The sequence below is a fragment of the Centroberyx affinis genome, unplaced genomic scaffold (genome assembly GCF_046629955.1).
Source record: "Centroberyx affinis isolate AG114_WGS23_722 - 3 ecotype Tasmania unplaced genomic scaffold, CSIRO-AGI_Caff_v1 ptg000269l_1, whole genome shotgun sequence".
In the NCBI taxonomy this organism is placed as follows: domain Eukaryota; kingdom Metazoa; phylum Chordata; class Actinopteri; order Beryciformes; family Berycidae; genus Centroberyx; species Centroberyx affinis.
The window spans coordinates 206,380-234,335 of record NW_027278949.1 but is presented as its reverse complement, the minus strand read 5'-3'; the positions used below and the strand labels follow the sequence as shown (position 1 = coordinate 234,335).

The following is a 27,956-nucleotide window of genomic DNA, read 5'->3' as shown; positions in this document are numbered from 1 at the left end:
GAGAAGTGTGGAGAGGAAAGGAGAGGGGAGGAGGAGAGGAGAGGGGTGGAGAGAGGGGGGGAGGAGAGGACAGAGGAGGAGAGGAGAGGAGAAGGGCGGAGACGAGGAGAGGAGATGAGGAGAGGAGAGGAGAAGGGAGGAGAGGAGAGGAAAAGGGAGGAGATGAGGAGAGGAGAGGGGGAGAGGAGAGGCGGGATCACGTTACACACTGTTATTAATAACCAGCTTCTCCTCTTTCTCTTTGTAAACTAATAGCTGGCTCTGCTCTCACACTGTCTCTCTCTGCCGCCGCTCCTCACTTTACCTCCTGACATCTCTCTCTCTCTCTCTCCTTTCCCTCTGTACCCTCTGGTATCTCTCTATCTCTCAATTCAATTCAAATATGCTTCATTGGCATGACTGTTAGGATACAGTGTTACAGTATGTGTCATATCATACATTGTGTCAATATGTGCATCTCTCTCTCTCTCTCTTTGTCTCTCTCACTCACTCTTTCAATTCAGTGAGCTTTATTAGTATGACATACATATGTGTTGCTAAATCATTTAAATCACAGTACATCAAACGGGAACAATAATAATCATAACAGTAATCAATCATAATAATAATCAATAATAACCTTTCTCTCTCTTCTTTTCTTCTGCACCTTCTGGTATCTCTCTCTCACATACACTTTAGGTCTGTATCTTCTTTATCTTAACTCTCTTTCTCTCCCCTCTTCCCTTCTTTGCCCTCTCTCTCTCTCTCTCACCTCTGCTGATGATGAAGTCTTCCTAAATATACTCCAACATGCATGTGTATCTATGGACAGCATGCATACACACGCAGCAGAACATGACATACATGACACTGTCGTGTCAGCCATTCCACAGGACAGCCGCCATGCACCAATGCACATATATCCTCTCTCTCTCTCTCTCTCTCTCTCTCTCTCTCTCTCTCTCTCCATTCAAACACTGGAAACTGCCATGTAACTTGATAATTTATTGATGTGAAGCCAGGGAGTGTCGTGTCATTCCCAAGATGCATCACAACAATGATGATCTTTGGACAATATTGCCCGTGTATCTGTCAGTTTTGTTTCTTTATTGTAATTGATTACTCTAATCTACTGAGCCAGTGGCTTCCTGATGCCTCTGACCTGCTTGGAGACAAGTTTTATTCTTCCCCCGGCTTCTCAGCTTAATATAGTATGTTGTACAAATAAATTCTGGATACAGACAGTCCATCAGGAAACAGCAAACTTCATGCCTATTAGCATAACAATGTTTATGTTGCCATTTTGCTCCCAAATACAGGTAGTCACTGAAGAAGTCTCCCATCTTGCATTCATTCTGCAAATGACAGACATTAATCATAGTTATACGGTTATACAGAGGGACCAAATTGGTAAATTTCAAACAAAATTCTAATGTCTCTCGCCATCTACCAGACCATTATGATAACTTACAACAGCTGAGAGCAAAACTTGCATTTTCCAAACAGTTCCTCTTTGGGATGGACCCAGAGTGCAGCAGTAAGCATGCTAGCATGCTACGGCTACAGCATCTGCATGTAAAAGTTGATATGGCTAACATCAGGACAAGTTAAAGTCTCAATGAAATGGCATTTTGAGAGCATCTCGCTTCTGTAATATGACGTATTTCCTGTTGAAACAGGATGTTGGGGCGGGACATAATGTGAGGAGGGATCACTCAAAGGTGTAAACCAATGGGGTATCAGTCAGGGAGAGAAAGGCAGTTTGATTTGATGGGAGGGGCGGAGTGGCAGGATTGTTAAAAAATCTGCAGTCGTTATATTGGTTAGAATTTTGAAATGTACGCCTTCTGGTACATGATGAGGTCATCATTAAAGATACACCATTTTCAAAGAAGTAATGGGATTTTAAATGCAAGGAAAATGTGCCCTACTCATCTGTACCATAGACTGTAAAAAAGGATGGACGTAGTGAGTGTGACATCACCCATAGGTTTCTGAAGGGTTGTTTTGAAGCCTGGAGATTGGCTTGTCCAGTGATTGACAACCCCGTTTTAATCCATTATATCCTGTTAATGACACAATTATTTTTAAAAATCCCCATAAGGACACACATTAGAAGAAGAAAAATTTGCTACTGATACCAGAACCACTTATATACTGTATATATAATTTTAGCAGAAGTTGGGTTGTGGTCCCGTTGACTTGCGTGGAGTTGGGCCGAGTCCTTTTGGAGCCGGCCTCTTGCAGGCGTTAGAGGAATTGCCACCTGCAGCCACTTCCTTATTGGCTTCAAAATTCACCCGTGGTTCTGGCCGCTTGATCTGCACCTACAGAGCAACTCTACACTCTGACCCTCTGCGTGGACTCCATGGCAGCCATCTTGTCCACAGTGTTGTTCCACAGAGGCCTTATTTTTAGCGAGGGCCGGTCTCCTCCACAAAACTTAATATGGGAATGGAATCTTGGCACCCTCCTTTCCTCCCGCTCTCATCGTGCATCCATCGATACCTTCAACCCTCCATGACACTAGCTGGTGTCTCTCGCCCTCAAACCCCTCCTTCCTAACTTTCTTCACCCCCCTCCACCCCCGGCCCCAACGCCTTATCTCCCACTTTGCTCGAACTCTTGCTCTTGCATTCGCTCCCTTGATCTTGATCACTGTCTCTTTTTGCAGCCACAGCTTCAAACAGGTGGCCGTGTGACCTAAAGATAGCTCCTCCCATGTTACCACCCATTTGCTATTTTTCTGACCACCCCCTCCCCCCCTTCCCTCCCACTGTCATTCCAACTTTTTTGGCAGCCCCTCCGGCTTGGGCACGGCTCAAGCACCCGTGTTGTGCCCCCTCACATACTGACTCATGTCCTCAAATTGCCCCGCCCCCCTCGCTCGACCAGTGGCGTCGGCAGACCCACGTGTAGTTCTTTTTTAAAAGGGAGGGCTTCACTGTCCGACCTGCTCTTCTCTAGCCGGTGGGGATAGGAAGTGGACTTTGTTCCTAATTCTCCCTGCTGCGGACCAACTCTCATTAGGAACCTTAAGATTTTCGTGTTGTATATTTTTTCCCTTTCTACCCCACCGACCGGCAGTTCACCTGTTAAGGCTCTGAGAAGAGGCGGTGTTGTGACCACCAGGCGACGATCACCATGAAGTGGGGCTGGGTGTTCCTGGGGGTCTTCCTCTCTTTGGGGACCCTGTCCTGGGGGGAGATGGGCTTGCAAGTTCCCGAGTATGACGGTAAAGACCGCGTGCACCACCTGAGCGGCAAGAACTACAAGTCCGTCATGAAGAAGTACGATGTGATGGTGATCTACTACCACAAAAATGTGGATGGGAACCGCAGTGCCATGAAGCAGTTTCAGATAGAGGAGCTGGCCTTGGAGGTGGGTCTCTGCCAAGCATGACACCGGATGGATCTGTGCCCCGGTTGGGGGAAGGGTCATGGTGGGAGGAAGGGAGGGAAGGAAGGGGTTTCAGATGGAGGACTTGGCTCCAGAGGGGGAATCCTGGATGCAGTCATGAATTCTGCAGTTAGGGTTTCAGCCGAGTGGAGTTACAGCTGTATGACAGGTGAAGCCAAGGAGGAAATCAGAAAAAACAGGTGCAGATTATTGGGTAAGGTCGAATTGGGGGATTCATGGACGCTTCCAGTGTGGCGTCCTGCCAAGTATGACTGGATAGATACTGACCGTGGGAGGAGGCGGGATGGGGGGATGTGGGCGTAGGAGGAAGAGGATGGGGGGAGGAATTGATAAGGGACTACTATCTTATCTGTGATTGATTGAGCTCGTCTTGACACAATGGAACCAGACACATTGCCCCAAAAGAACACAACCCACCCAAGGTATCAACCTAAAGTAAAAATGAAAGGATTTCAGAGTTAATAATAATAAAAATTGTCCCAGAACTGGAGATAATGCTTTCATTAGAGGGGATTGCCATCCTGTTTATGAATTCATATGCTTAACACTTATGGCCGACGACAGCCCAATCAATACTAATGAATCTGAACATTTCTCTCCCAAAAGTAGAAATAAAGGAACTAGCATTATAAATTGTGTTGTCAGACTGATGCATGGCCTGGAACTGCTCCATGGACAAAGAATGGAAACTGATTGAACATTTACATTGTCTTTCGATCACCTTTGTCATCTTTGGCAATCCTCTGCAGCACTAATACAAACTGTACTAGGGCATTAGAAATCATATATTCTGAAGATGAAATTAGTGATATTGACCCTAAAGTTTTTGCAAAACTAAATCACGGCGTGCACAATGGGAGGCAGCAGCAGGGAGCTCAGATACGTGCGATCTGCTTTTGCAGACTTGCTGACTTCTTTTCCAAAACGCTATCCATCTTGGAAAAATAAATCCTTACCTCATATTCATTGTTCAGTATCTGTAAAAATGAGGATCTAATCTGGTAAAGTGTTATCATTTTGTCGACTAAGGGCTTAATTTCAGCTACTGTCCTCTATAATTGTACCATTAAGTAATCTAATTTTGTGCTACCAACCATTTTGCAATAGAAGGTGTCATTTTTTTCTCTCCAAATGGTAGATATCTCATTTTGAAACAAACTTCAAATGCAATTCCCCAGAGGAAAGCAATATCCTAAATCAGATCTCCTCTTCCTCTCATTTACTTCTCCTAGACTAAGATGAGTTTTATTTAAAATCAGTGTGACAATTTGACTATTTTCTCTACTTTTGAAATTCTGCTCCTGAGAAACAAGCCTTGGATTGTCTCTGGTATATCATGCTTCTCACTCTCCGATTCTCATTCTCCTCTCAATTCAGATATCAATGATCCTCAATTAATACAATATTGAAATATGCTATTTTCCAGAGATAAAATTAAGCAGCAGATCTTTCTAATGGGCCAGTAGTTTGCCAAAGGGAAAGACTCTATGGATATGGATCTATTGAGATTACTAGGCATATTTTAGTGATTAATGGTCATGCATCAAACTAACAGAGTTTCTTATATTGGATTTATCTGTAGGTTACAGCTCTTCTTTGGCCACAGTCACACAACAAGGCAGTGAAAGAAATGGGAATGTTGGTTACTGATTTGTAATGGATTTTACATACGTCAGGTATGCTTTGTTTGTGTGTGTGTGTGTGTGTGTGTGTGTGTGTGTGTGAGAGAGAGAGAGAGAGAGAGAGAGAGAGAGAGAGAAACAGGCAGAGAGACAGAGAGAAAGTGTTGTGTGAGAAAGGGACAATCTGCAAAACTGCTGCTCTCAGCAACTGGGTAGAGTCAGGTTCAGATTATCACATCACCACACAACCAATTTGTCTGCCTTTCCTCACCTAACACACACACACACACAAACACACACACACACACACACACACACACACACAACATTGTACCTCACGCACCCAACTGTATTTCTAAAAGCTTCCAAGAACTTCTCAGCCTGAGCACAGTTCTTTTCATTTTGACTGTTACGAAGAATTGACAATCACAGGAAAGCATTTTAAAGTCCATATAATATACATAACAGAACATATGCCATTTGATGGACATTGTTATCCAAAGTGCTTTTTCTGTGACTGACCACTTACTTTACATTATCTGAATTTTTCATCTAAACCCGGGGATTTGGTGCCTAATCCTATTAGACCAAGTTCGATCCCAAACCCACTAACCAACACAGCCTCAAAGGTTTAGGTTTAGGCAAGTAAAACTTTGGTAAAGGTTAGCCCACCCTCACTTTCCACCACACTATTTAAATGTCTAACTTGTGGTGTTTCTCTCACATTTTGCACAGACATCGTACCAAGGGATCTACACTAATCAAGGGGCAGAAACATCACTGCTTTTCATCTTCTCAGTGTGGCTCCCATGTGCGCTCACATGCTTTGCAGAGTTGTACTGATTGATTTCCTCTTTACAGATATCTTGCATCACATTATCAATCCACCTGCCAGCTAGCCTGAGAGCAGCAGTAGATAGAGAAGCAGGCTTGTGACCAGAAAGCCACCAATTCAAATACTAGGACTAAGTTGGAAAGTCATGGTGGGGAAAGTAAATGAGTGCCTCCTCCTTGCCTTTGAGCAAGGCACTCCTGCTCTAGTGGAGCTGCTCAGTGGCCAACAATAGATAAAGACCAAGCATGCTCTCATTGGATAAATAAATGTAAAAAAAAAAACCTCCTTCTGACCAGCCAGCTCACAAGCGGCCACCTCGGCCCCACAGCCAGCCAGAGTGTTTCTCTGCCTCTCAGGGCAGCAGTGTCCTCTTACAGAGGCAGTGTGCCTTACACCAGCCTGCATAAGTCACCTCTGTAAATAGCCTGGGACAGCGCTGCATGCTTAGCAAGAGGCTAAAAGCCCTCCAGGGAGAGACAGAGAGTTGAGGGCCATATCTCACCTCCATTACTGCTCTGACAGCTTTCCCAGGCTGCTCAGCAACACAACACACCCCACTCTGCTCTGCTCTGTTCTGTTGTGTTACTAACATATACTTTAAAAAAAAAAAAAGAGGAATTTAGTGAGTGTGATGTCACCCATAGGTTTCTGAAGGGCCGTTTTGAAGCCAAAAGATTGGGCTTACGATCGCAGCCATGTTGACATTTTTTGGAGCCGGAGCAGCCAATGCGAGGCTGCAGGTTGTCCACAGAGCCGCAGCGCCGCCTGCTATTGGCCCGTAATCAGCGACCTGTCGATCACAGTCAATCACCCGAGTCTTCGCATGTGATCCATTGGCCGTCAAAGCTGAGCAGGCTGGCTCGAGAAAGAGATACTGACTGGAGCAGGTTCCCCCTTGGACTGTCACACAGCTGACTTCCTGCCAGTCTTGGCCATTCAGCCAATCAGGAATGAGCTCTTGAGGTGCTCAGAGGGGATGCTGAAAATAGCTGGCCATTACCACTCATGTATCAGGAAATATGAATTATTAAGTTGCAGGGCTGAGGGAATCAAATCTTAATTGCCTTTGTTAAAGCCAAGACTGTGTGTGTGTTTGTGTGAGAGTGTGTGTGATGGTAGAGGAGTTTGGGTAAACAGATGTATTCATTTTCAATTCATTTGGTAGAAACATAATTGTAGACACTGACAGAATTGATTTGTCTGTGTCTTAATTACAATACAATCACAGCTTGGTTTCAGGTTGTGTGACTGTACACTGAAAATCTTTCCCATGACACGTTCCACAGCTGATAATTTGGGGATATTTTAGTTCCTCTAGTTTTTTCACTGATGCTCTCCGGCGCACAGGAAAGAGTAATTTAATGTCTTGTTCCATCTTATGAGACCACAGCTTCCCCTTTGATGCTCGGGCTATGAATAGAAGCAGAATGAGTCTGATTTAACAAATTAGTCTACAGAATATCTCTCTAGGCGCTGCTATAACTAGATCATGGAGTGATGAAGAATCTTAGTTGTATTTTTCAGCCTGAACATTAAACATTAAACATCAAACACACAATCAGGATCATTGCCATTGCTTGTTTTGCATCCTGTGATGATGGTTGGTCATGTATAACTCCATAGGTATTGCATAGACCTAACAATAGTTAGAGTTAAGCATACAGTTCCCTTTGGGTCCACCCATACTGGAAATATATTTACTCATGGTGCATGAAAGCATCCACCTTTTAGCATATGTTAGGTAGGTTATGTTATATATGGGGCATTGCATGAGCTCTGGTAGTGTCTCCAATATGGACAAGCACATACGAATGCTTATGTTGACATGTGATGTGCAAATCATGACTAACTTGTTTATGGGTGGAAAGAGTTTTAAACATCCTACTCAAGTAGAAGTACTGTCACCATGCTGAAATTTGACTTAAGTAGAGGTAAAATGACCGGTGTAAAAATATACTTAAATAAAAGTAAAAAGTAGCTAATTTGAAATGTAATCAGAGTAAAAGTTACTGAGTCACTTTTTAGAAAAGAGAACGTTGTTAGCTGTGATCTTTTCCATGTGATTCTAAAAGGACGAGAAGTCAGAGTTAAGCTTGATTCTTTTTAATTGGAATAATTAGAAATTACAAAATAAAGTGCGCAAATGAAGTAAAGCCAGATTCCTCTTCTCTTCTTTGGTGACTCAACTTTCACTGTGAAAGGCTCCACAACTGGCCAATTCACGTTGGTCCAGTTTCTGTTGCTTATATGGACAGCCACAAAATTTGAAGTCTGTAATGGATGTGATTTAAAATGTAGCTGGGGTTGAATACTTCAGCAAAAACATACATAAGTAGGAGTAAAATTACTGACTCAAAAAAGTACAAGTACACAAAAAAGCTATTCAATTGCAGTAACAGGAGTAAATGCAATTAGTTACGTCTACTCTTGAACTTGTTTAAGTGCCAAGTTGAGAGAGGGAGGGAGAGAAAGAGAGGGAGAGGGAGAGAGAGAGAGAGAGAGAGAGAGAGAGAAAATGCAGACACACCAGAAATCCTGACAGTTAAGAGAGGTAGCATGACCCCCGTATTCATCCCCTGAAAACGAAAACCCTGGTCAGATGGACACACACGCACACACACACACACACACACACACACAAGCGACACCGTGATACAGATCACCAACAAACTCAGCATCTTCCACTCAAAAAGGTTGTGCGCTGGAAAGAGTTACCCTGTCACAGCTAAAATATGTCTTATATGTCACCTCTGACCCCAGCTGGAGTCATCTTCAGTCTGTCTCTGGAAAATAAAACGAAGAATGTCCTCACAGCAGTGGGAGCTTAGGAGGTTTGCCTCCCCTATGTCGTGGATCGATTCTTCAATTCTAGGCATTCCACACAGTACAGAAAAATGTGAGGAAATGAGTGAACCCCAGAGCGGCTCAAGTTCGCCCGGCAACAGATTGAGAGAGCGAGAGAGAGAGAGAGTTTAGACCAGGTATTGGACTGACTGTAGTAAGAAAATGCCTAATTCTACACCACACACATCGGTGGTGTGGCCGTATTTTAGTTTAGAGAAAGATGAAAACAAAGTAAGATGTCAAATATTGTGACAAAAGACGGGCTTTTAATATTAATATTGCACTGTTTATTTTACAATATCTGCTTGCACCCCCTATGTTTTTAGTTTTTGGAATCGATAATCAAGAAAAAATCGACTCCATCGATTCCCAATACTTGGAATCGGAATTGGAGTTGATTCTAAAATGTATGGAATCAAACAGCCCTGGTGGTCAGGGGTTGGTCACTCTGACTATATAATATATTTCAATGGTAACTAGGCTGATAAGTGGGATTATCATATTATACCTACTGGCATAGCATCTATAACTGCATTTACCCTTGACTGCACAACTGCTTTGGTTAACCCCTGCTGGTGAAGCCTCCCTGGACGAGTTGTGAAGTCGATGTTGATGTTGCTGTGCGTACAGGCGATCAAAATGGAGTGACTGGTTTATATAAAATATGTATTTTTGGGCTTTGTGTGGGAGTGTGTTTGTGTGTATGTGAAGGAGAGACGGAGAGAGAATGAGGGAGAGAGAGGAGGTACAGTTGCAGATAAAAGTTAAAGTGATACAAGCAAGAACAGTTTTTCTGGCTAAGGAACAATAGTTAGATGAAATGCTGCAATACTGTTATTTAGGTTAGCTAATTAGCCCAGCTGACCCTCTAAGTACAAACTAGCCATACTAGCCTATAGCTAGTAACATCATGAATGCCGTGGTCATGAATGAAGGGAAAATAGAAGCATTTATATTTTGTTTTTTACATTTTGGCCCAAGTTCCTTCTTTCCCATTGAAATTTCCCAGTTAGCTAACTTTTGCACCGAACAGCTGTGGATCTTTGGCTCCGCCCACTGAGGTTTATCTCAACCAATGAGATTGTTTCTGCCGGTAGAGCAGCTCTGCTTCTGAAAAATGTTTGCATAACTACAACTTGAATCTGTGGGGCAGTAAATGTGTGCTGGAGCCTGAATCTGGGTTTTGACTGTAAATGATGACTACAAGAAGTTGAATGTTGAATCAATAGAGTGAAAAGATTATAACTTTTTGTTACTTTTTTTGTAACTTTCCTCATGTTTTAAGTGTTGAAGAGACAAGTTGCTGTGCAGGTTACAACAGCATTCCCAGTGGCAGTCAAATTTTTATTGCCTATAATTTGTGATATATTACCCTGGGATTAATAGCCCAAGAGTGATTTGAAGGTGACAAAGTGATAACTCCATGGACATTTTCAGGTTCCATTCTGTGAGTGAGCAAGTTTTAAATTAACAAACAGTAACTGCTTCTGTACATGAAAGAGCCTTGAAAATGGGTAGGGTGAGAGATTTTTATAAAAGATTTATATTAATTATTTAGGCCAGTAAAAATTATTCTTAGCAGGTTCATTTTTTAGTGTACCAGACCTGGCAGGTGAGAATAAAAAGTTAATTTCAGACACTGCTTACAGGCATCTCAATTTATTTTTTAGTTTTTTTCATTACAAATTGTCAAAGACGTATTTCTATTGTGATCCTTGGCCTTAAAACCATGGGCAGACAAAGAAACAGAGAAAGAAGACATTACAACTGCTCCCTCAAATAGACACCTCTTATGTCGATAAACTGTGGTGTGTTTTGAGATGATTACTTGGTGCAGTGGATCCCTCCCTTAGATAAGTAACTGTAAGAAATAAGTGAGCTTTAATTTGTGATATTTCCACTCTCTCGGAGGCACGAATTTATCCTTCACCCCTTTAGAAAAGCACCTGATGCTTGTTCATGTTTGTTCCAGTTTTCCTGCTTGAATCATGAAAACTTTAAAAGATAAATCATTAAAGTAAGTTGGTCTCTAATTGACTCCCCATGTGGCAAACCTGCAGTTCTTACTAAACTTTACCACTTTAGAGCACTATTTCCCAAGGTTTTTTTTGTTTGTTTTTTGTTTTGTTCATTTTTTTATACAGCCCTTTGTCACCATTAAGTCTCAAAGGGCTTTACATACCATCATATACATGTCATATACCATACTACATCATACATGTACATACACATCATATACATCCTATACTGTGTTATACGTATACTGTACATTTTCCCATTTGGCAGACGCTCTTATCCAAAGCGACGTACATATGAGACTGTACATACTTCATATACATTGTTTACCACACCATATACATACTATACATCATATACTAAGGTTTCAAAATACCATTAAAAAAAAGAGAATGACAGTATTTTTTTACAACAATTGGGTTCTATATTAAATGGAGATATTCTTTCAGGTAAAAATAGGAGTTTGTTAGCATAGGAAACCCATGAATAAATAGCAATTTGACCCCACACTATGCATGATAATAACACACAGCTAAAGCCACACCACAAATCTGTCTTAAAATATCAAAGTCCACCTCTCGATTTGGCCATGAGACCTAACAGTCTAGGGGAAGTCCTCATCTAATTTTGATCATTTTTAAAATTGATCAGCCTCTTTCTGGTGCGTCTGCATTCTCTCTCTCTCTCTCTCTCTCTCTCTCTCTGGCAGTGTCCCATTCAGTCAACTAGGTTTGAACTCTGACCTTCGGCATACTGTAAATGCCCACACACATCAATCACTGCACTGCACACAGCTCAGATTGCAGTGTTCTTTTACTCAGCACCCTCTTTACCAACATAGCACCCCCCCCCCCCCCCCACCCCATACACACACACACACACACACACACACACACACACACACACACACACACACACACACACACCCCGCTATAGTGCCCTATATACTGTGGTATTTCAATAAATGAACTGATAGCAGTGGCCACGCCTTATTCACCCCTTCCTTAATGTCATTCTCTCCTATCCACAACTCACATAGACACACGATATACAACTTGGATGAAAATAATGCAACGCTGCAGCTGCTGCAGTGTGTTGTTCAGTACATATCATAATGTAATATAGACAGTACAGTGCATAACATCGTGTTAAAGCATGACCTCTACCCTGAATTCTGACATAACATTATTAAAGCAGAAACATCATCTTAAAGGTCCCATATTGTTCAGTTTTTATGATTTGTTTCATGTTATTGTGTTTTCATATATACTATGGCTCTGTATGTAATTTAGTTAAAAGGGTATTTTTTTATTTTATTTACTGAATGAATTAGAAAATTAAGCCCTGACAGGCAGAACAGTCACAATACTGGATCCTGATTGGTTGACAACACCAGCTAACCCTAACCCAGTGGAGGCTTTCCAGTTCAGATTCTGCAATCTGTCCTGATTGGACAGACTGCAGCTAATATATTTCAGTATATTTCAGTAATATATTAGTGAGGGGAGCCAATCATGACCAAGTCCAGCTGTGATGCGTTTCCTGGAGTTAGTCTGAAATATAACAATGCAATCACAAACAAACAAAATCAAATTTGAACAGTGTATTTTTTAAATATCTTTGAACATATACTGTATGTGCTGAAATAGAGGGAAATTTGAATAATAATTTGAATAATCATAGGGGACCTTTAACATAATCGATCATACTCAGAACTCGCATGATAACTTTTGATACACTTTACACACTGGACCTTATTCACTGCTGCTGCAGGGTTGCAACTTTATGTCGATGTCATGGTAGAAGTTAGATTTTCTTGGCTTATCACTTTGGTGATGTTGTCCATGTGCCAAGTCTGAATATGAGGTTGAATAAGTACAACGTCAATTTTTTTTTAAATGCCTCTCATAGCAATTTCTGAAATTCTGTGCAGTAGCAAATACCCAATGTATTATGAAAGGGAACATTTTACAGTCTCATTTTTTACATTTAGCTGATGCTCTTGTGCAGAGTGACTTACAATGAGTGCAACAGCAGAAAACGCTTCAATTCCTGGATCACAAGCAACGCTTAGTGAAGAGAGCAATGGTCAGAGCTGTAGTGCCATGAAAGTATTCTATACTTCTATTAGCATGAAATAAGGCTCATGATTGAGATAGGTGAGACAGGTGTGCACACGGCGAGCCAACACATGGTATTATGGAATCATTTCTAATGCACTGACAACCTTCAGGGTGTGAAGGAGGCTTCTGCATTGTCTTCTCTAATCTCCCTCCATCTACTGAGAGATCTGGGAAAAGGTCAGGCTGTCGCCGTGGCAACCACTAACAAAGACAACTCTTCAGCTCCTCCTCTTTTCAGCAGGAGAATAAATTCTATGGTTCTTTTTTTATTTATTGGCAGATGTGCTTTAGCAGATAGTATCAAAGGAGGGAAGCCAGGAAAACATAGAGAGAGAGCGGGGATTATATGTACAATACAGCTGATCATAAGCTGGATCTGAATGTACTATTGCCTGCTGAGTCACCTTGATTTCCAAAAATGTCTTCACTGTTTTGCATTCCTCTGGCACAAAAAACAGAACTGAACCTTGACTGATTATAGTCTGAAGTCCAGTATTACAACACAACAGCATATGAAGAGTTTCCTTCCAAAATGAGATAGCCAACATTTAACAAAAATGTCACCTATTCTTACACTTATGCATTACTACTAAGGTAATGCCATCATAAGACCTTTGCTTACAAAACATGTTTTTGAGGACAGAATCATCTCAAAATTAATGAATTGATTCATTCAGATGAATCTCAGATAACACTTTTCCCCCCAAAATGGGTAGAAAGTAAGTAAAGCACTTTCTATCCAATGAAACCGCTTATGTAGTTAAGGTTTAAATTAGCTTGCAGGACTAAGTAAACAGAGAGAGCAGGTGAGTCAGCTCAGGCTCCCAATTCATCAATGAAGGGACTCAAGGGCTTGATTATATAGAATAATGTAGAGCATATCTTAAATACTTGTGGATTCTGTGGTTAATTCAGTCCAGTTAATGGGCCTGTCATTGAAACTGCATGATGTAACATTTCTCCAAACTGCCTCAAAGCAACTACACCAACAATCCCGACTTGTGTTGCACTTGCAATCCCTCCATTCACAGAAACATTCACTAATTACCAGAAGTTAAGTATGGGATTATATGTTTCCTCCATTCATTGCCGTTCTGCAGCTCTTTTGTCAGCCCACAGCTCTCATTAATGGCATTAAACATTAAAATAAAGACCTACATTTTTCTACACAAGAGAAGTTGTCTTGGTTTTTACACATGCCCTCAATCCTGTTTCCAAACACTGTTTTAAACATCTTACAATATGTAAAGAGGCAAGCAGCAATCCCAATCATTCCAACATGTTATATATCCATTTTGGAAACACACAGTCTGATGAACATGATGTTCATTGCTCAATATTTAGAAATCACAGATAATTACCTCTAAAATGTTAATGTAAAATGGCACTATTCTGTATGTAAAGGGCTCAAGATAGTTAATAACGTCAATAATACTTCAGAGTGAGCTTTATTTTCATGCCAGAAATCAATTAAGTGTCACACTTTTCAAATGGTAAATAACCTCATTTTGGAATGAAGCTGGACTTCTAAGGTTCTATCTGAGTAGAGTGCACCTTCTGACATATTAAGATTTGACTGTTATGTACTTTCTATCGTTTTAAATATTTAACCCCTTTAAGCTTAAAAAAAACACCACACAAGTATAAAGTAACATTCAGATATCATGAATATGTGGAGAGTTTTGATTACAAAATAAGTCGGATAGAACCAAGCTCACAAACTGCTCAAGTGCTCATACTTCCTGCTCTAGGTCCTTAACTGACTTCGCCCCTGATAGACCGCTTTACTACTAAGCAGGCCAGAGGAAGAGGTGGCACTGGTCCAGGTCACCGGCTTTGTCAATCACTGGGGCTTAGGGAACCCACTCGGAGGATCAGCCAAACCAGACAGGAGAGTCACACTCAGAGGGATGGAAACTGGACACTCTCACTGCACAAGTGGAATATTTTCCTTTTCATTATAGGTGAAATAGTTTGATCCCATACAGTATATCGCTGTTGTCATGTGGAAACCTTGCAAACTCCAACTTAGGTGATTTTCATGTTGTAACGTTGTTCAAAGAATTACATGCTCCTCTATGGGTCGAAACCCCATGGATGACCTAAAAAATGCATGGCGCTCAAACTGAAAACCAGGCGGTTTTTTCCTTAGTTCCTGAAAAGTTGACATTTTAGAGATACAAGGTTTTCATCTGACCGTGATAAAAGTGCTGTAAGTCTTTTACTTCACCCTGATTTGCAAATATAAGTACATGCACTGTCTTATCTGTCTGCCTAACTTCAATTTTTGTACATGCGTGGTTCTATTTTACAAGGAGAGATACAATCAGGGTATTTTTAGCTAATGTGGGCAAGCTTCCAATACATTTGGAATTTGTGGCCTTGCTTAATTGAGAGAACAAGAACCTACTGAGGCCTCATGTCCACAGCGCTCCTCTCTTTTAGCTAACAGTGCTAAACAGAGGCTCTGTGGAGCGGTTGGTATTGGCTCATATTGTCGGTGTGACTATTGAAAACCCTTTTGAAAGTGTCCTGCTCTTTTGGTCTTCTAAGTCCCGCTGCTGCTAGTGTAAAACAGCGAACAAAATAAACCTGCGCCGCACTTCCCAGGGGACAGAAAGTGTAATTCCTCTAAATCGGGGTCAGTATCAACTTGAATGTCCATCCAAGCGTGTCCAGCCCATGCAGAGCCTGACAGGCAGGCAGCCCGATCCTATTATTGACTCTGATCCTGAGCGACAGACATCGACACCCAGCAGCCAGAATGTAAGTAGGATCTCGTTACCTCGAGTTATCCCGGACCAGACGGGGGCCAACAGGCCGAGTCCCAATGGCCTGCTTACCTCATGAACTCCAGAACAGGCACTTGACTGCTTCAGTATTACGCTCGAGCAGCTTTGCTTCTTCCAGGGTAAACTTTGACTCCGTCCCAATATCTTTAAAGAGCCGCCTTTCCTCCTCGGCGGCGTATTTTAGTGCCACAAGCAGAGAGGAATTCCTACTCAACTGGTGTTAAGTCAGTGACCCGTTCCAATAAAGGCGTAACGCTCTAATACGCAAACCCTTGTGTTTGGCTATGAGGAGCTCTCCATTAGCCGGCTCGGTGAGGACTCACATGTTTTAATTTGACAATCTCAGAGTCATTTTCACAGATGTGGTTCATGAACTCCCACTACTTTTACTTCCTGGAAAACACAGTATCTTTAATGGTGACCTCATGCTGCACCAGTAGGCGTAAATATACATTTCTATCCAATAAAACTGCCTCTCTCTCCCTGACTCATATTCCATTGGTTTAGACTTTTGAATGACCCCCTGAAATGGCATCTTTACTTTACTTAATGCAGTGAGGGATCATTCAAAAGTCTAATGGAAAATGAGTCAGGGAGAGAAAGGCAGTTTGATTGGATGGAGGGGTGCGGAGAGGCGGGATTGCTCAAAAATCTGATGGTTTTATTGGTTTATTGGAAATTTATATTTACGCCTACTGGTGCAGCATGAGGTCACCATGAAAGACACTCTGTTTTCCAGGACGTAAAAGTAATGGGAGTTCATTTCATGGGGACTTTAAGCCTAAAAATGTACAATAAAGATCTTTAAAGAATAATCATTTTGTTCTAGGACTGGGCTTAATTTGTGTACAGCTTCCATTCCTCATCATAAGACCCATCTCTCTGGCCAACGCTTTTCCTCAATCAAGTAGCACTGCAGTCAATACTTGTTTCTTGTTTCAGTGCCAATACTTAACATTTTTTCTCAATCAAGTGACTCCACTGTCCAGTTAGTTGATCCCCTCCTGCCTTCCTTGCACGGCCACAATCCGGCGTGAAACGGGGACTAAACTGGGAACTAATTTGTCAGTTACGATGTGATTAAATGTGACAGGCGTTATGTTTAGATAAAGTGTCCCCGGTATAATACTCTGCTGACATCTCATCAGTGTCAGAGCTGGAGATGTTTGTTTGCGGCTGGCCAAAATGGCGTTCCCAGCGGATCATTTTGTTCCATGTGAAAACTCTTGAAGGACCCACCTGTTGTTTGTATAGTATTAATAAATAGAATCCTATGCCTATTGATTTCCGGGGTCTCAGCTGTTGTGGAAACTATATTTTGCCGTCTGATGCTCTCTCACAATGTGGATCACTTGGTGAATAGTATCATCACAGAAGTATTCGATAGATTTTCCGCTATATAACTTGGAGAACGTTTGTGCTCTTTGTGCTGTGAAGGAATGAATCCAACAATCAATATAGCATCGCAACTGACTCTCTTTCTCCCTCTCTGTCTGCCTCTCATAATAGAAATATATATATTTCATCAATCACAATCATGACTGTGCGTTCGTGCGGTGAGTAATGTATATGATCTTAGGATATGACTGTACAATATGATACTTGGATGCCGTGTATTTTTTGCCTATTCAGGAGAGGTGTATTGTGCAGAGTGAACATGATGGAGTGCAATTCTCAAGTCATCTTCCCCCACAGTGGCCACTAATGGAATCACTTAAATAATTTTTATTTTATTTCTCCTTTATTTAACCAGGTGAGCCCTATTAAGATGTCCATCTCTTTTGCAAGGGAACCCTGACCAAAATACAATACAAAACCACAATTCAAGTTACACATCATACATTCTCAAGTGCTGCAAACCTCAGTTTTTAAGGACTGCAGTAGACATACCAAGTCCCTTTCTGAAGCACATGCATTTGAATATGTTCAATAGCTCTCTGCAAATGAAAGGAGGGTGTACATTTTCCAATGCAACCCATAGAGTAGCACAGTAACAAACCTCTGCACTCTACTGTAGTTAGGTATAAACACTTAATGGCTTTATCAACGGCAGTGTGTTCCATTAAGCAGTTGTGAGCGAGGAAAGCACATTAAAGCTGCACTAAAGCAAGATTTTTATGTAAAAATACACCCAACTAATCAGCCTAAATCACAAAGTAGGGCTGTAATAGAGAATGGTGTCTCATTCCCACTAATTGACATGCTGTGGATTCTCCTTATTTTCCCGAATGGAAGTGACGAATCGAATGTCTTTGGTTTCCTTCGGTATAAAGCTTCACAGACCGGCCGGGTTGGTAAACATGAGCAGGCTGTCTGTCGTTTACTGACCTCACATTACCGGATTTCTGAGTAAAAATGAAAATAAATGACTGTACAGTATGTATGCCGGGTGTGCAGAAATAACAACAGCAGAACATATTGAGAAAAAGATGAAAATCTGAAAAAATATGTGCAATTAAAATAATTTATGAAAAATATGAGAAGATATACAGTATAATAAATAAAGATATAGAGATATATGGTAATATGTAAGCAGTATTTCCCCTTAAAGTGTGTCTGGCACCACAGATTGTCCAGGTTTCTTGAGCGCTAGCAGAGGTAGAAGCTTCCGTGTCCGTGGAGTCTCCGGCTCAGCGAGGGACCTGTCAGCAGCTCCCGACGACCGGCCAAAATAGTTCCCGCGGTGCGTGGCAGGGCCCACATGCTGTTTCTGTCAGGCTAAATTTACACCCCCCTCCCCCTGCTCCCCCCTCTCCCCCCTAACTCCACCCCTCCCATTACTTACCCCAATCCTGACACTGACTCTCCTCATGTTAAAAATCATGCAGGATGACAGACTTCCAAGAACAGACTGCAATCATTCTTTGTCCTCTCCCCTTTTTTTTATGCATAGCACTTTTATTTTATTTTGTTTTAATTTATTTATTTGGCCCATATTTCATGCAAAATGAACAGAAAAAGTTGATATTGCGCCTGTTTCTGAGTTTGTTGGTGCAATGGGTCAGCAGGAATTCATAGGGTTAGGGTTAGAAGAATTGAAGATTTTAATTCTCAAACCACCATGGTGCAAATATGATAAAAATATAACAAAAAAGTGCTCAAAAAGAGAAAAAAGTGTAAAAATTAGTTGCAGCAGACAGTTCAGCCCATCAGACTTTCATCAGTGTAAAACCACTTGAAAAGAGTGACTCATACGCTGATTGAGTAGGACAAAAAAGGCCTAAAAAACAATGGAGGTCAGGGAGTTTGGATTTCAGAAATAATGTATTAAAATAATAAGAATTCATGTAAAATAAAAAGACACCCAGCATTTGCAGAGATTATGGAAATACTGGCTGCTGCTTTCTCTTGGGTGTTGGTGTCATTTCTTGGGAGGTGCTACTACTCTCACAAGTGCGATAATGTGAAGATTTTTAATGTGAAGCATGTGAAGCAGCAGCATGCCACTCTGTTAGATCGACTCATGTATAGCTTTCATCCCCCATCGATCCGCCCCGTCTTGACAATTTGACTGCAGAAGTGAGCTAATTCTTAACGAAAGTTTCTGCTAGTTGTTAACTAAAGTACTGTTGTTTTCCTCTATTTACTTTGAAATGAGTGTGCCTCCCTCTGGAGAGAATAAGATGGTGCAGCCGTGACAAAGCATTCATTCACAATAATTGATTTGCACACTGGTTAAAAAAACACGTCTTTTAGCCCATGCAAGATTTTCAGTTTTCAAATTTTGAGGGAAGTTGCTTCCTGAGTTGATAACTGAAGGTGAGTTGAAACCATCACAGGTGTGCAATTCAAGGATCTTAATGTAAAATCTTCTTTATTGAATCCCACACCAACACAGTCAGTCCTCCCACTTCTAGGATTGCCTTGCCTTCTAGGACCGTTGAGTGCTGTGTTGCTCTGAGCCTACTCCATGACATAGTGAGGTAGATTTTCAATTTCTAAAACCCTTTTGAATATTTTGGAGACTAGATCCCCATTGTTGTTTGTGATGGCTTACCTACAGCGCGCACATAAATGGTTTCGGAAAGCGGAAGCGAAGACGTTGTTTTTGAGGTGCAAATGTTGAAAAGTATTGTTGTACCTATAACAAGCATTTTTTAAACAATTTATTGGAAAGAAGAGTTGCTGCACAGTCATGGCCTCGATGCAAAAAATATGTAATTTTTATTTAAGCCAACGTTTCAACAGCAATGTCTTCCTCAGGTCAATGTAAGATATTTATTGGAACATTCTAATTGGTAATCCACAAGATTTTTGTTTTTGTTATTATTTTGTCTCCATCTTTGTTGCGCTCGTTGCTGTGGTGTTTCTGCACGGCACTTCCCAGAGATCACCTGTCAATCAAACAGTGTGTTACAGTACTGCGACGTCTAACTACCCAGTTCTTCTTCTGTTTCTTCCAAACAAACCGCTGTTGCTGCTGCTGGAACTCATGAACTGGGTATAGGTTGAATCACGATTGTACTACATCAATCGGCAATAGAGAGTAGCAAAGCAGAAACGTTTTAATATGAAAATGGCACGGCTTATTACTTTAAGGTTATTATGGATCACAAATGCAGTCACAGGTGATGTGTTATTGTATAACATAAAGGGTACTTTCATGCTGTACATAATCATTTATGAATGACCTGGTGCTCTCTCTCTCTCTCTCTCTCTCTCTCTCTCTCTCTCTCCATCCACACAACATATGTAGCCTACATTTTTTTTTCATTCTTTCCCTCAATGTTCTTTGCTTTTTTTCTCCTCCTCTCCTCCTCCCTTGTCTATATTGAAGGATGTATTCATATCACTTATTCATGGGAGGAAAATGTCAAGGAAATGCAGGGGATCAAAGTGCCTCATGAAAAATTTAAGTGAATTTTGTGACGTTGAAATCCCCACTCACATGCTCGTCTCACCGAGCGGTGAACCTGGACAGGAGGTAGAGTGTTAAAAGGACAGTGTCTGTGAGTACTTAACGTCAATTAGTAAGGGAACACTTTTTCTCATTCACCCTGTTAATGGTAGTAATATAGTAATCCCATTGTCTCCCCATCTCCCATAAAGGTGATTTCTTATATATGTATACATCTTACAGTATGTGGACTATGTAGGCTATAGTATGAAAACACAACATGAACATTTGAAGGTTTTCATTCCAAATTGCTATAGATCCATTTCTCCATTGCTCAATATTTCACAAATGCAGATGATAATATAACGTGTTGCAACTTCATACTGTCGGCAAAGGCTTTAAGATAACTGCTAACTTCAGTATTATTCCATTATGAGTTTCCCTTTCATGTTCTAGGTATACATATAAAAATAGGCAGAGCTGCTCTGGAGGCAGAAACAATCTGATTGGTTGGAGTTAAACCTCAGTATTTGTCAAAATACAAATATATATATACAAAAAATATAATTTGCACCAAATTTTTTTAAAAATTTTTATTCATTCATGACCATGGCATTCATGATATTGGAAGGCCAGCAGCTAGCTAACTAGCTTACCTGGATAGCCATTAGCTAGTATGGCTAGTATGAACTTGGAAGGTCAGCTATGCTAACTAACCTAGATAACTTGCTAGATTGCATTTTCAGTTAGTAGAAGAGTGCTAGGCTTCATAATATAGCTCTTGCCTTTTTCACTGGACTTAAGTCTAATGTTACTTCGCCAGAAACACTGTTGTTGTTGTTCTTTGAGGTTTACTTCATCCAATGACATTATTTCTGCCTTCTGCCTCTGCTTCTGAGAAATGTTTGTGTAACAAAAACTGTAATCTGTCATAAGCAAAGAGTAAATGTCACCTTTTTGATTTGTAGATTATGTCTTGTTGAAATGAAACTGTTTCTTTGAACATGGAAACACTTCAGCTGGCTGCTGCTGCGTGTCTCTTGTCAAGTCGACATAAAAAGGCTAAAGATGCAGCCTCAAAACAGCTTTGGTTTGTGATTTTTAAAGTTTGCTTTAGCGAACAACTGCAGCCTTTCATACTTGTCCAAAACAAGCTTCACAAATGCAGGAGGGATGCTGAGTTTGTGAGTTGAGTTTGTTATGTGACACGTTTCCAACACGGCTTATTACTGTCAAAGTGAGTCATTCACAGATGGTTGCAGACACTTCTGCCCTCACAGTCCATCATAGCGAATCAGCTTGTGTGCCTGTGGGATTTCTAAAAACATTCCATGAATTCCATCATTTTTCCCATGTGATAATGCTGCATTTATGAAAAAGGTGAAAATAGTAAATTTTTAGCCTAAAGAAACAAGGAGTGACTTTTTCATTTAGACTGACAGACTGTAAAAACATGTTTTCTAAAATAGGACAGTGGCTTTTATGTTTCTGTGCAAACTCACGGATGTCCTCCTTCCAAACAGTGTTGTTCCACTAGCTGGTGGCGGCTCGTAGTGTGTGTTTTATATGCTGTTGTATCTGAATCTTTCATGACCACCCCGGCGCAGTGTTATGTAACAGCTTGGTGTAGAACGTCCTGATGTGTTACAGCAGCCATTACTAATTTACTGTCTAGCTGTGGGGAAAGCAGGCTGAACCTGGGGCTTCTCGTTCTGCACGGATCCCAGGATACTCGCTCATATAGGAAGATGGGAAATCATGCTGCTTTGAAAACCTGCTAATGTTCCTCCAAGGTGGTGCGATGCATTTCACAGATTCAGCAAATTTGTTGGGTAGCACGTTAAACGTTTGAGAAAGTTTGAGAAAGATTTTAAGATGACATTGTCTTTTTGTTGCTTTTTTTTATTGTGCTACATTCCTGCCTAAAGGCTGTGAGTCGACTTGTTAGGTCTACCTTTTATTTCGGTCATTAGTAGTATTTATGGCATAAGCACTGTGGTGTATTACTGAGAGTAGAAACATGTTTAAGTGTGTACATGTGCATGTATGCAAACACACATGCACATACACACACTTTCCTTGTTAGGAATGATTTGATTTTGGACACAGACACTGATGCTGCTGTTAAGAAGAATCTACAGTGTGTGTGTGTGTGTGTGTGTGTGTGCATGTCCCATGAGCTCTCTCTGAGAGTGACTTACATCAGAAGGTGACGCACACACACAGATGTGTGAGTCATCGAATGCTCAGTCATTCACTTAGCAAAAAAACAAAAAACAAGGGCTACTTGGGAACAACTAAACCCAAACACAGTCCCAGTCAGTCATATGTGTAGATTTAGACCCAGGATAGAGCAGGAAACAGCACAATAAGTTATTTTTCATGAACAAGGTTTATTCAGCCTTCTCTGAAAGTCCCAGGATCGGCTGTGGAAGGATGAATGAAAACAGAAGGGGGATGGGTGGATGGATAGATGAAGATCAGGCCCGTTTACAGTAATGTGCCATCTCTTCTGCAATAAAGCTTCAGATCTGCCGGCACTGATGCATGCTGATATATCCAGAGTCTATTCACAGGGGCATTAAGTGACAATGATCTTTATCGACTTCTATAGGCTACCAGTAGGAATTACATCAATAGAACTTACCTGTAATTGACACAAACAATAAACTCACATTTTCACAACAAAGACAAATAAGTGAGCTAGAGCAGAGATTTAACAGAAATGTCTAGTGAAGAGGTAACATATCTGCAAAATAAGTCAATAACTGCTTTGTTATTGACTTATTTTGCTTGAGAACCAGGCTTTTTAGCCTTTCTAGCTGAAATGTCTTGTGATACAAGCCGCTCACTGGTAGCACCGTCCTCCTTTGTTGCACAGTTGAAAATGTGAGTAGGTGGGGAGGAGATTGGGAGGGTCTTGATATCGCAGTGGCCGGGGAGTTTTTGTTCCAAAACAGAGAGTTTGGGCCGGGAAGTGAGTTTTGAAAGCCAGAAATCTCAGCACCTGGAGAAGAAATCATTTAGACACTGGTATTGATCAATAACTCTATCAACCCTTCCGCAGATACAGTATATTATGGTCATTTTGTGGTGTGTGGCAGTAAAAATCTTGCTTATTTCCCCCATTAAATGGGGTCAAGTCAAAGTCAAACTGAGCTTCCATCACCATTCAATACAACATATAGGAAATGAATCAAAAGCAGAATCCAGATTGGTGCAGCATGGCACTGCCCTACTGAGTCCACCGGTGCAAAAATGTATCCACTAAGGCATTTTGGATGAAAGTGTCTACTGACTGGCCTATATGGTACTCAGGTCTGAATTGGGGTCCCAGTGGTAAGTGGAAGCAACTACTTTAAAGAAGTATAGAGTAAGTATATGAGGGTAGAATCAGAGGCGTAAGTAGAATCACCTTTACAGGGCGGCTATATTACAAGAAATGTGACCCCCGTTCCCCTGCGAACCCGTCCGCCTGTCCTTGCTCATCCTTCGGTGCCCCAGCCAAGGCAGCGGGGGGAACGCGGGGCACGTTTTCTGACACCTCACTGTTGCACTATGCCCTCATCTTGTGTCACCTGACAAGCTGACGGTGACTGGGCATCGGGAGACGGAGCCAAGACGTTACGCTGCCAGCCTCTCACTTGGCTCCTGCACTCAGTCTGGGCGGGTCGGGCGGTAGCCAGGGGGACGGAGCGAGGGTGAGAGAAGAGAGAAGAGGGCTGAAGCGGTGTCAGGAGAAAACCTGAATATAAAATACTCACCAAGATCAGATGCAGCTGGACGAGTTTGTAGCATTCAGATTTTTACTTCCCATTCATTTGAACAAGCCACAAAAATAGCCTGAAAACATTTAACTTGTTCATCAACAACAGATCCCGCTACTGTGATTTTCAACTGACTGTGGGTCCAACATTTTAGAACATAATTTTGCCGAATATCATTTTTATTGATAGAAGAGCACATAGCGGAGGGATACCATTTAGGAGAGATCATTCCTGTTTGGAAGACCGGATCTACTTTTATTTTTAAATACTAATTTTAGTGTAAACCAAGAATAGAAATGCAAAATGAGGACAGACCCAGGACTGCTGTTGAATCTGTTCACCAACGTTGTTAAATTTAAGTTTTCAGGCTATTTCCGTGGCCTTATTCAAATGAATGGGAAGTAAAAATCGGAATGCTACAAACTCGTCCAGTTGCATCCGATCTTGGTGAGTAGATTATATTCTGGTTTTCATGGCGGTCAAGTGCTGAATAACCCCCATGTTAAGTGGAATATTGCTTTAAGACACAACAAAGTTTCCAGATTGAGACAGAGAGCCAGAGAAAGAGGGAGAGTGATCCTGAGAAAGAGAGAGGAATGAGAGAAGACGAGCGAGACGTCCCAAGTCCGGTTGAAACCGAAAATGATGATGGATGTCCGGACAGATCTGAGTAAGTGTTAAGCTTGAGTATCGGGTGTCTTCTTCCATTACGCAGCCCTGCCCCTTCTCTCTCCTCCCCTTTCCACACCCATTTATATGTAACGAACCTCAGCCTTCTTTTCTGCTCCTCAACATGCTTTCTCACAAGCCCTTATATAGCTGTGGTCCTCCCTGCGTGGCTCCCCACCCCACCACAGGCACCCACAGCTTCACCTCTCTTATAAATACCCCTGTGTTACTGATATGGCCATGCGCTGTGGCAACGGGGAGGGGTATGCGCATTTTGGGGAATAGTTTCGGTTCAAGTCACACATGTGAAAATGACACTCTTGAAAATGCAAACTGTCAGTCAATTTGGTAATCTTCAGTGCAATGCAGCATCCTTGGCCTTGTGTAATCCACCCTACCAATCCCTTCTGCATTAATATGCTATACTATTAATATGCTCTACTAAACTTTCACTTATTTTTGTGTCTGCAGTTAGTGTAAGTTACTCCAGGTAAGAGCATTTGTTCGCATTCAAAAATGTATAGCTAAGATGTACAGTATTGTTGAACTAACTGGTCATACAAACACTATGTTGCTGAAAGCAGATACACCTTGTACTTAATCATTATGTAGAGATGAATGGCGAGGTTTGATGATGAAGGAATGCTCCTCGATACGTAGATGTCTACTGATCAATCGAAAATAAATGTGTTTTAAAAGTCATATAGTGTGGAAGATGGATTCCTCTCTAACGCTGCACTCCTCTGCTTCTGGTGGTTAAATAATTCAATAATGTAATCATTCAATCACTGATGCACACTAAGTATGCTCATTTTCATGTACTTTGTTTTTGCAGACGTTTTACACGTTCTCATCCTGGATGTTTGGACCTGTTACTTATTTTGTTTCCTGTCCTGCAAAATAAAGGCCACCGATTTGTTATGTAACCGGAGGCTGTGACTCTGTTGTGCTATGCCCTAAAGCGTTACCTCTTCTTGCAGTTGCTCACAAGTCAAGTAGCAATTGTCTATCAGGTATGTTCAGGTCTGCCTTCTGTCTCTCTAAAGCTGGGCTGCAAAACTCCAATTCTTCTGCCGCTGCAGTATCTGCTGGTTCTTCTCTTCCTCGCCTTGATTGCATTAGAATGGGCGATCGGTTTAGTTTAAAATCACAAAATTAGAAGAACCAGCAGACATCGCAGTCCACTGGAGACGGAGCTGCTTTCGAAATCCAGCAGCTGCAGCTTGGGCCGTGCCAATATGACTTTATATGTGGACTGCACCTTTGTGTGGCATAGCAAGCTGACTTAATCATGGCAGAGACGGGTAAGGGGGAAAAGAAGCATTTGAATGAAGCTTTCATCTAATCTATTAATCAAACTTTAACATGTCCGTTCATCTGTCTATCCATCCATCCATCCATCCATCCATCCAAAATCTTAAAGTAAAAGAGATCTTGGCCTGAATGGAACCTCTTCCATTAGCTGTTAGATGGTGATTATCTTGATTAAGTGTTGGAAGGTAAATGGACCAACTTTCCTAAACAGCTCAGGGGAAAAACTGGGCCTTGGTCCAATCATTAAGAGACCAAAGGGATGCATGTGTCAAACGGTTTCTCTCCAAGCATTCTCTGCTGAATAGGAATAAAGCACATCTAGCTATTTGCTCTGGTGCTTTGGGGCACTTGGCCGCTTATCAATGCTGTCCATTTTATAACGATTGCTAACCGTGGCAGTGCTGCTTTGTACTTTTGTAAGCCACTAGATGGCGCTTTTGGCTCTGTGTATATGACGTGTAACCTCACCAATTAAAGGGGCAATCATATTTCCTTATTCTGCTGGAGCTAAATGGGGGGATAAACCAATAAAAATGGATAACATGGGAACTAATTTACGATTAGAGTTGTTTATACAACTGAACAGAAATGTCAGTGTGTGTTGAGAGAGAGAGAGAGAGAGAAAGAAAGCAAGAAGAGCACCTGTGTGTGCTTGAGTGTGTGTACATGTCTGTGTACATCTATGCGCAAATATGTATGTGCGTGCATGTAGCTGCTTTACTTTTGCAAAGTGTGAGCCCCTCTCCTTTCCACCACACCTGTTGCAGCGTCTCTTTCCCTTGACATAGTTGGCTCAAGTTCTGCCCCTCTTGTTCTTCTTCTGGAAACCCTGCTGTCCGCGCTCCTCTCACATTGGCTATGAGGGCTGCCGATTGTTGGCTTCAGTTTCACTCAGATTTAGAAAGTGCAAGGCAGCAAACTAAAGCTTTTGCTTTTAAGGGCTTGAGATGAAATGGCAAAGAGTTTTGCTCATGTGAATTACGCTGGAAATATGTTTTCTCATGCAGTTGAGAGATCAGGGAACGTCTATCATGGAAGTACAGAGAAGTGAATTGCTTGTGGTGGAATTAGTAATGCTACATACAATGCTAAGATGAGTCAGGGATACAAACAGTTCTCATATGATACATACATATGATAAATATGTCTCTCACTCACTCCCTTTCTCTCTGTTTTTCTCCCACTCACTCCTCTGCTCCCAACACCCCACCACCTCTCTCTCTCTCTCTCACTCTCTCTCTCACTCTCGCTCTCTCTCCAGCTTGCAGCCCAGGTTCTGGATGATCTTGATGATGAGGACATTGGATTCGGCCTGGTGGATGAGAAGAAGGACATGGCTGTTGCCAAGAAGCTGGGTAAGCCTGCTGGTCACTGACAAAGACCTTGTTGATCAAAACACGGCCTACTTGTCATCAGTAAATGCAGACATCCTTTTATTTTTCAATTTTGATAGATGTAGAAAAGATAATCTTTGGTTCTGTAAATCTTCTCCCTCCTCCAAACCCCATCACTTTTCTAAAACTCATAACTCATTCACAAACTACTGCAGATTGTACAGTTATCTTGTTATTGAGGTGAAAGTTGTGATAGAGCCATAACTGCTTCTATTAGTCTCATCATAGAGATCAGCCTGGAGAGATTTCTGGGGTCAGACATGTGTTTTTTTTGTTTTGTTTTGTTTTACACCTGCACATATATTTCAGTATTTCTTATCTGTTCAGTTATGTATTCTGATTTT

The 27,956-nt window shown here is 41.5% G+C and overlaps 1 protein-coding gene across 1 annotated transcript in view; it reads left to right on the top strand.

Annotated features, from left to right (window-relative positions):
• The first annotated feature begins 2,968 nt into the window (after positions 1–2,968).
• The window catches only part of LOC139667666 (calsequestrin-1-like), a 32,325-nt gene continuing 7,337 nt past the window's right edge, over positions 2,969–27,956 (top strand). The window contains exons 1-2 of the mRNA XM_071547154.1: positions 2,969–3,360; positions 27,480–27,573. Of these exons, the coding sequence (XP_071403255.1) occupies positions 3,124–3,360; positions 27,480–27,573 (331 nt within the window). The 5' untranslated portion in view covers positions 2,969–3,123. The remainder of the gene's footprint in view (positions 3,361–27,479; positions 27,574–27,956) is intronic.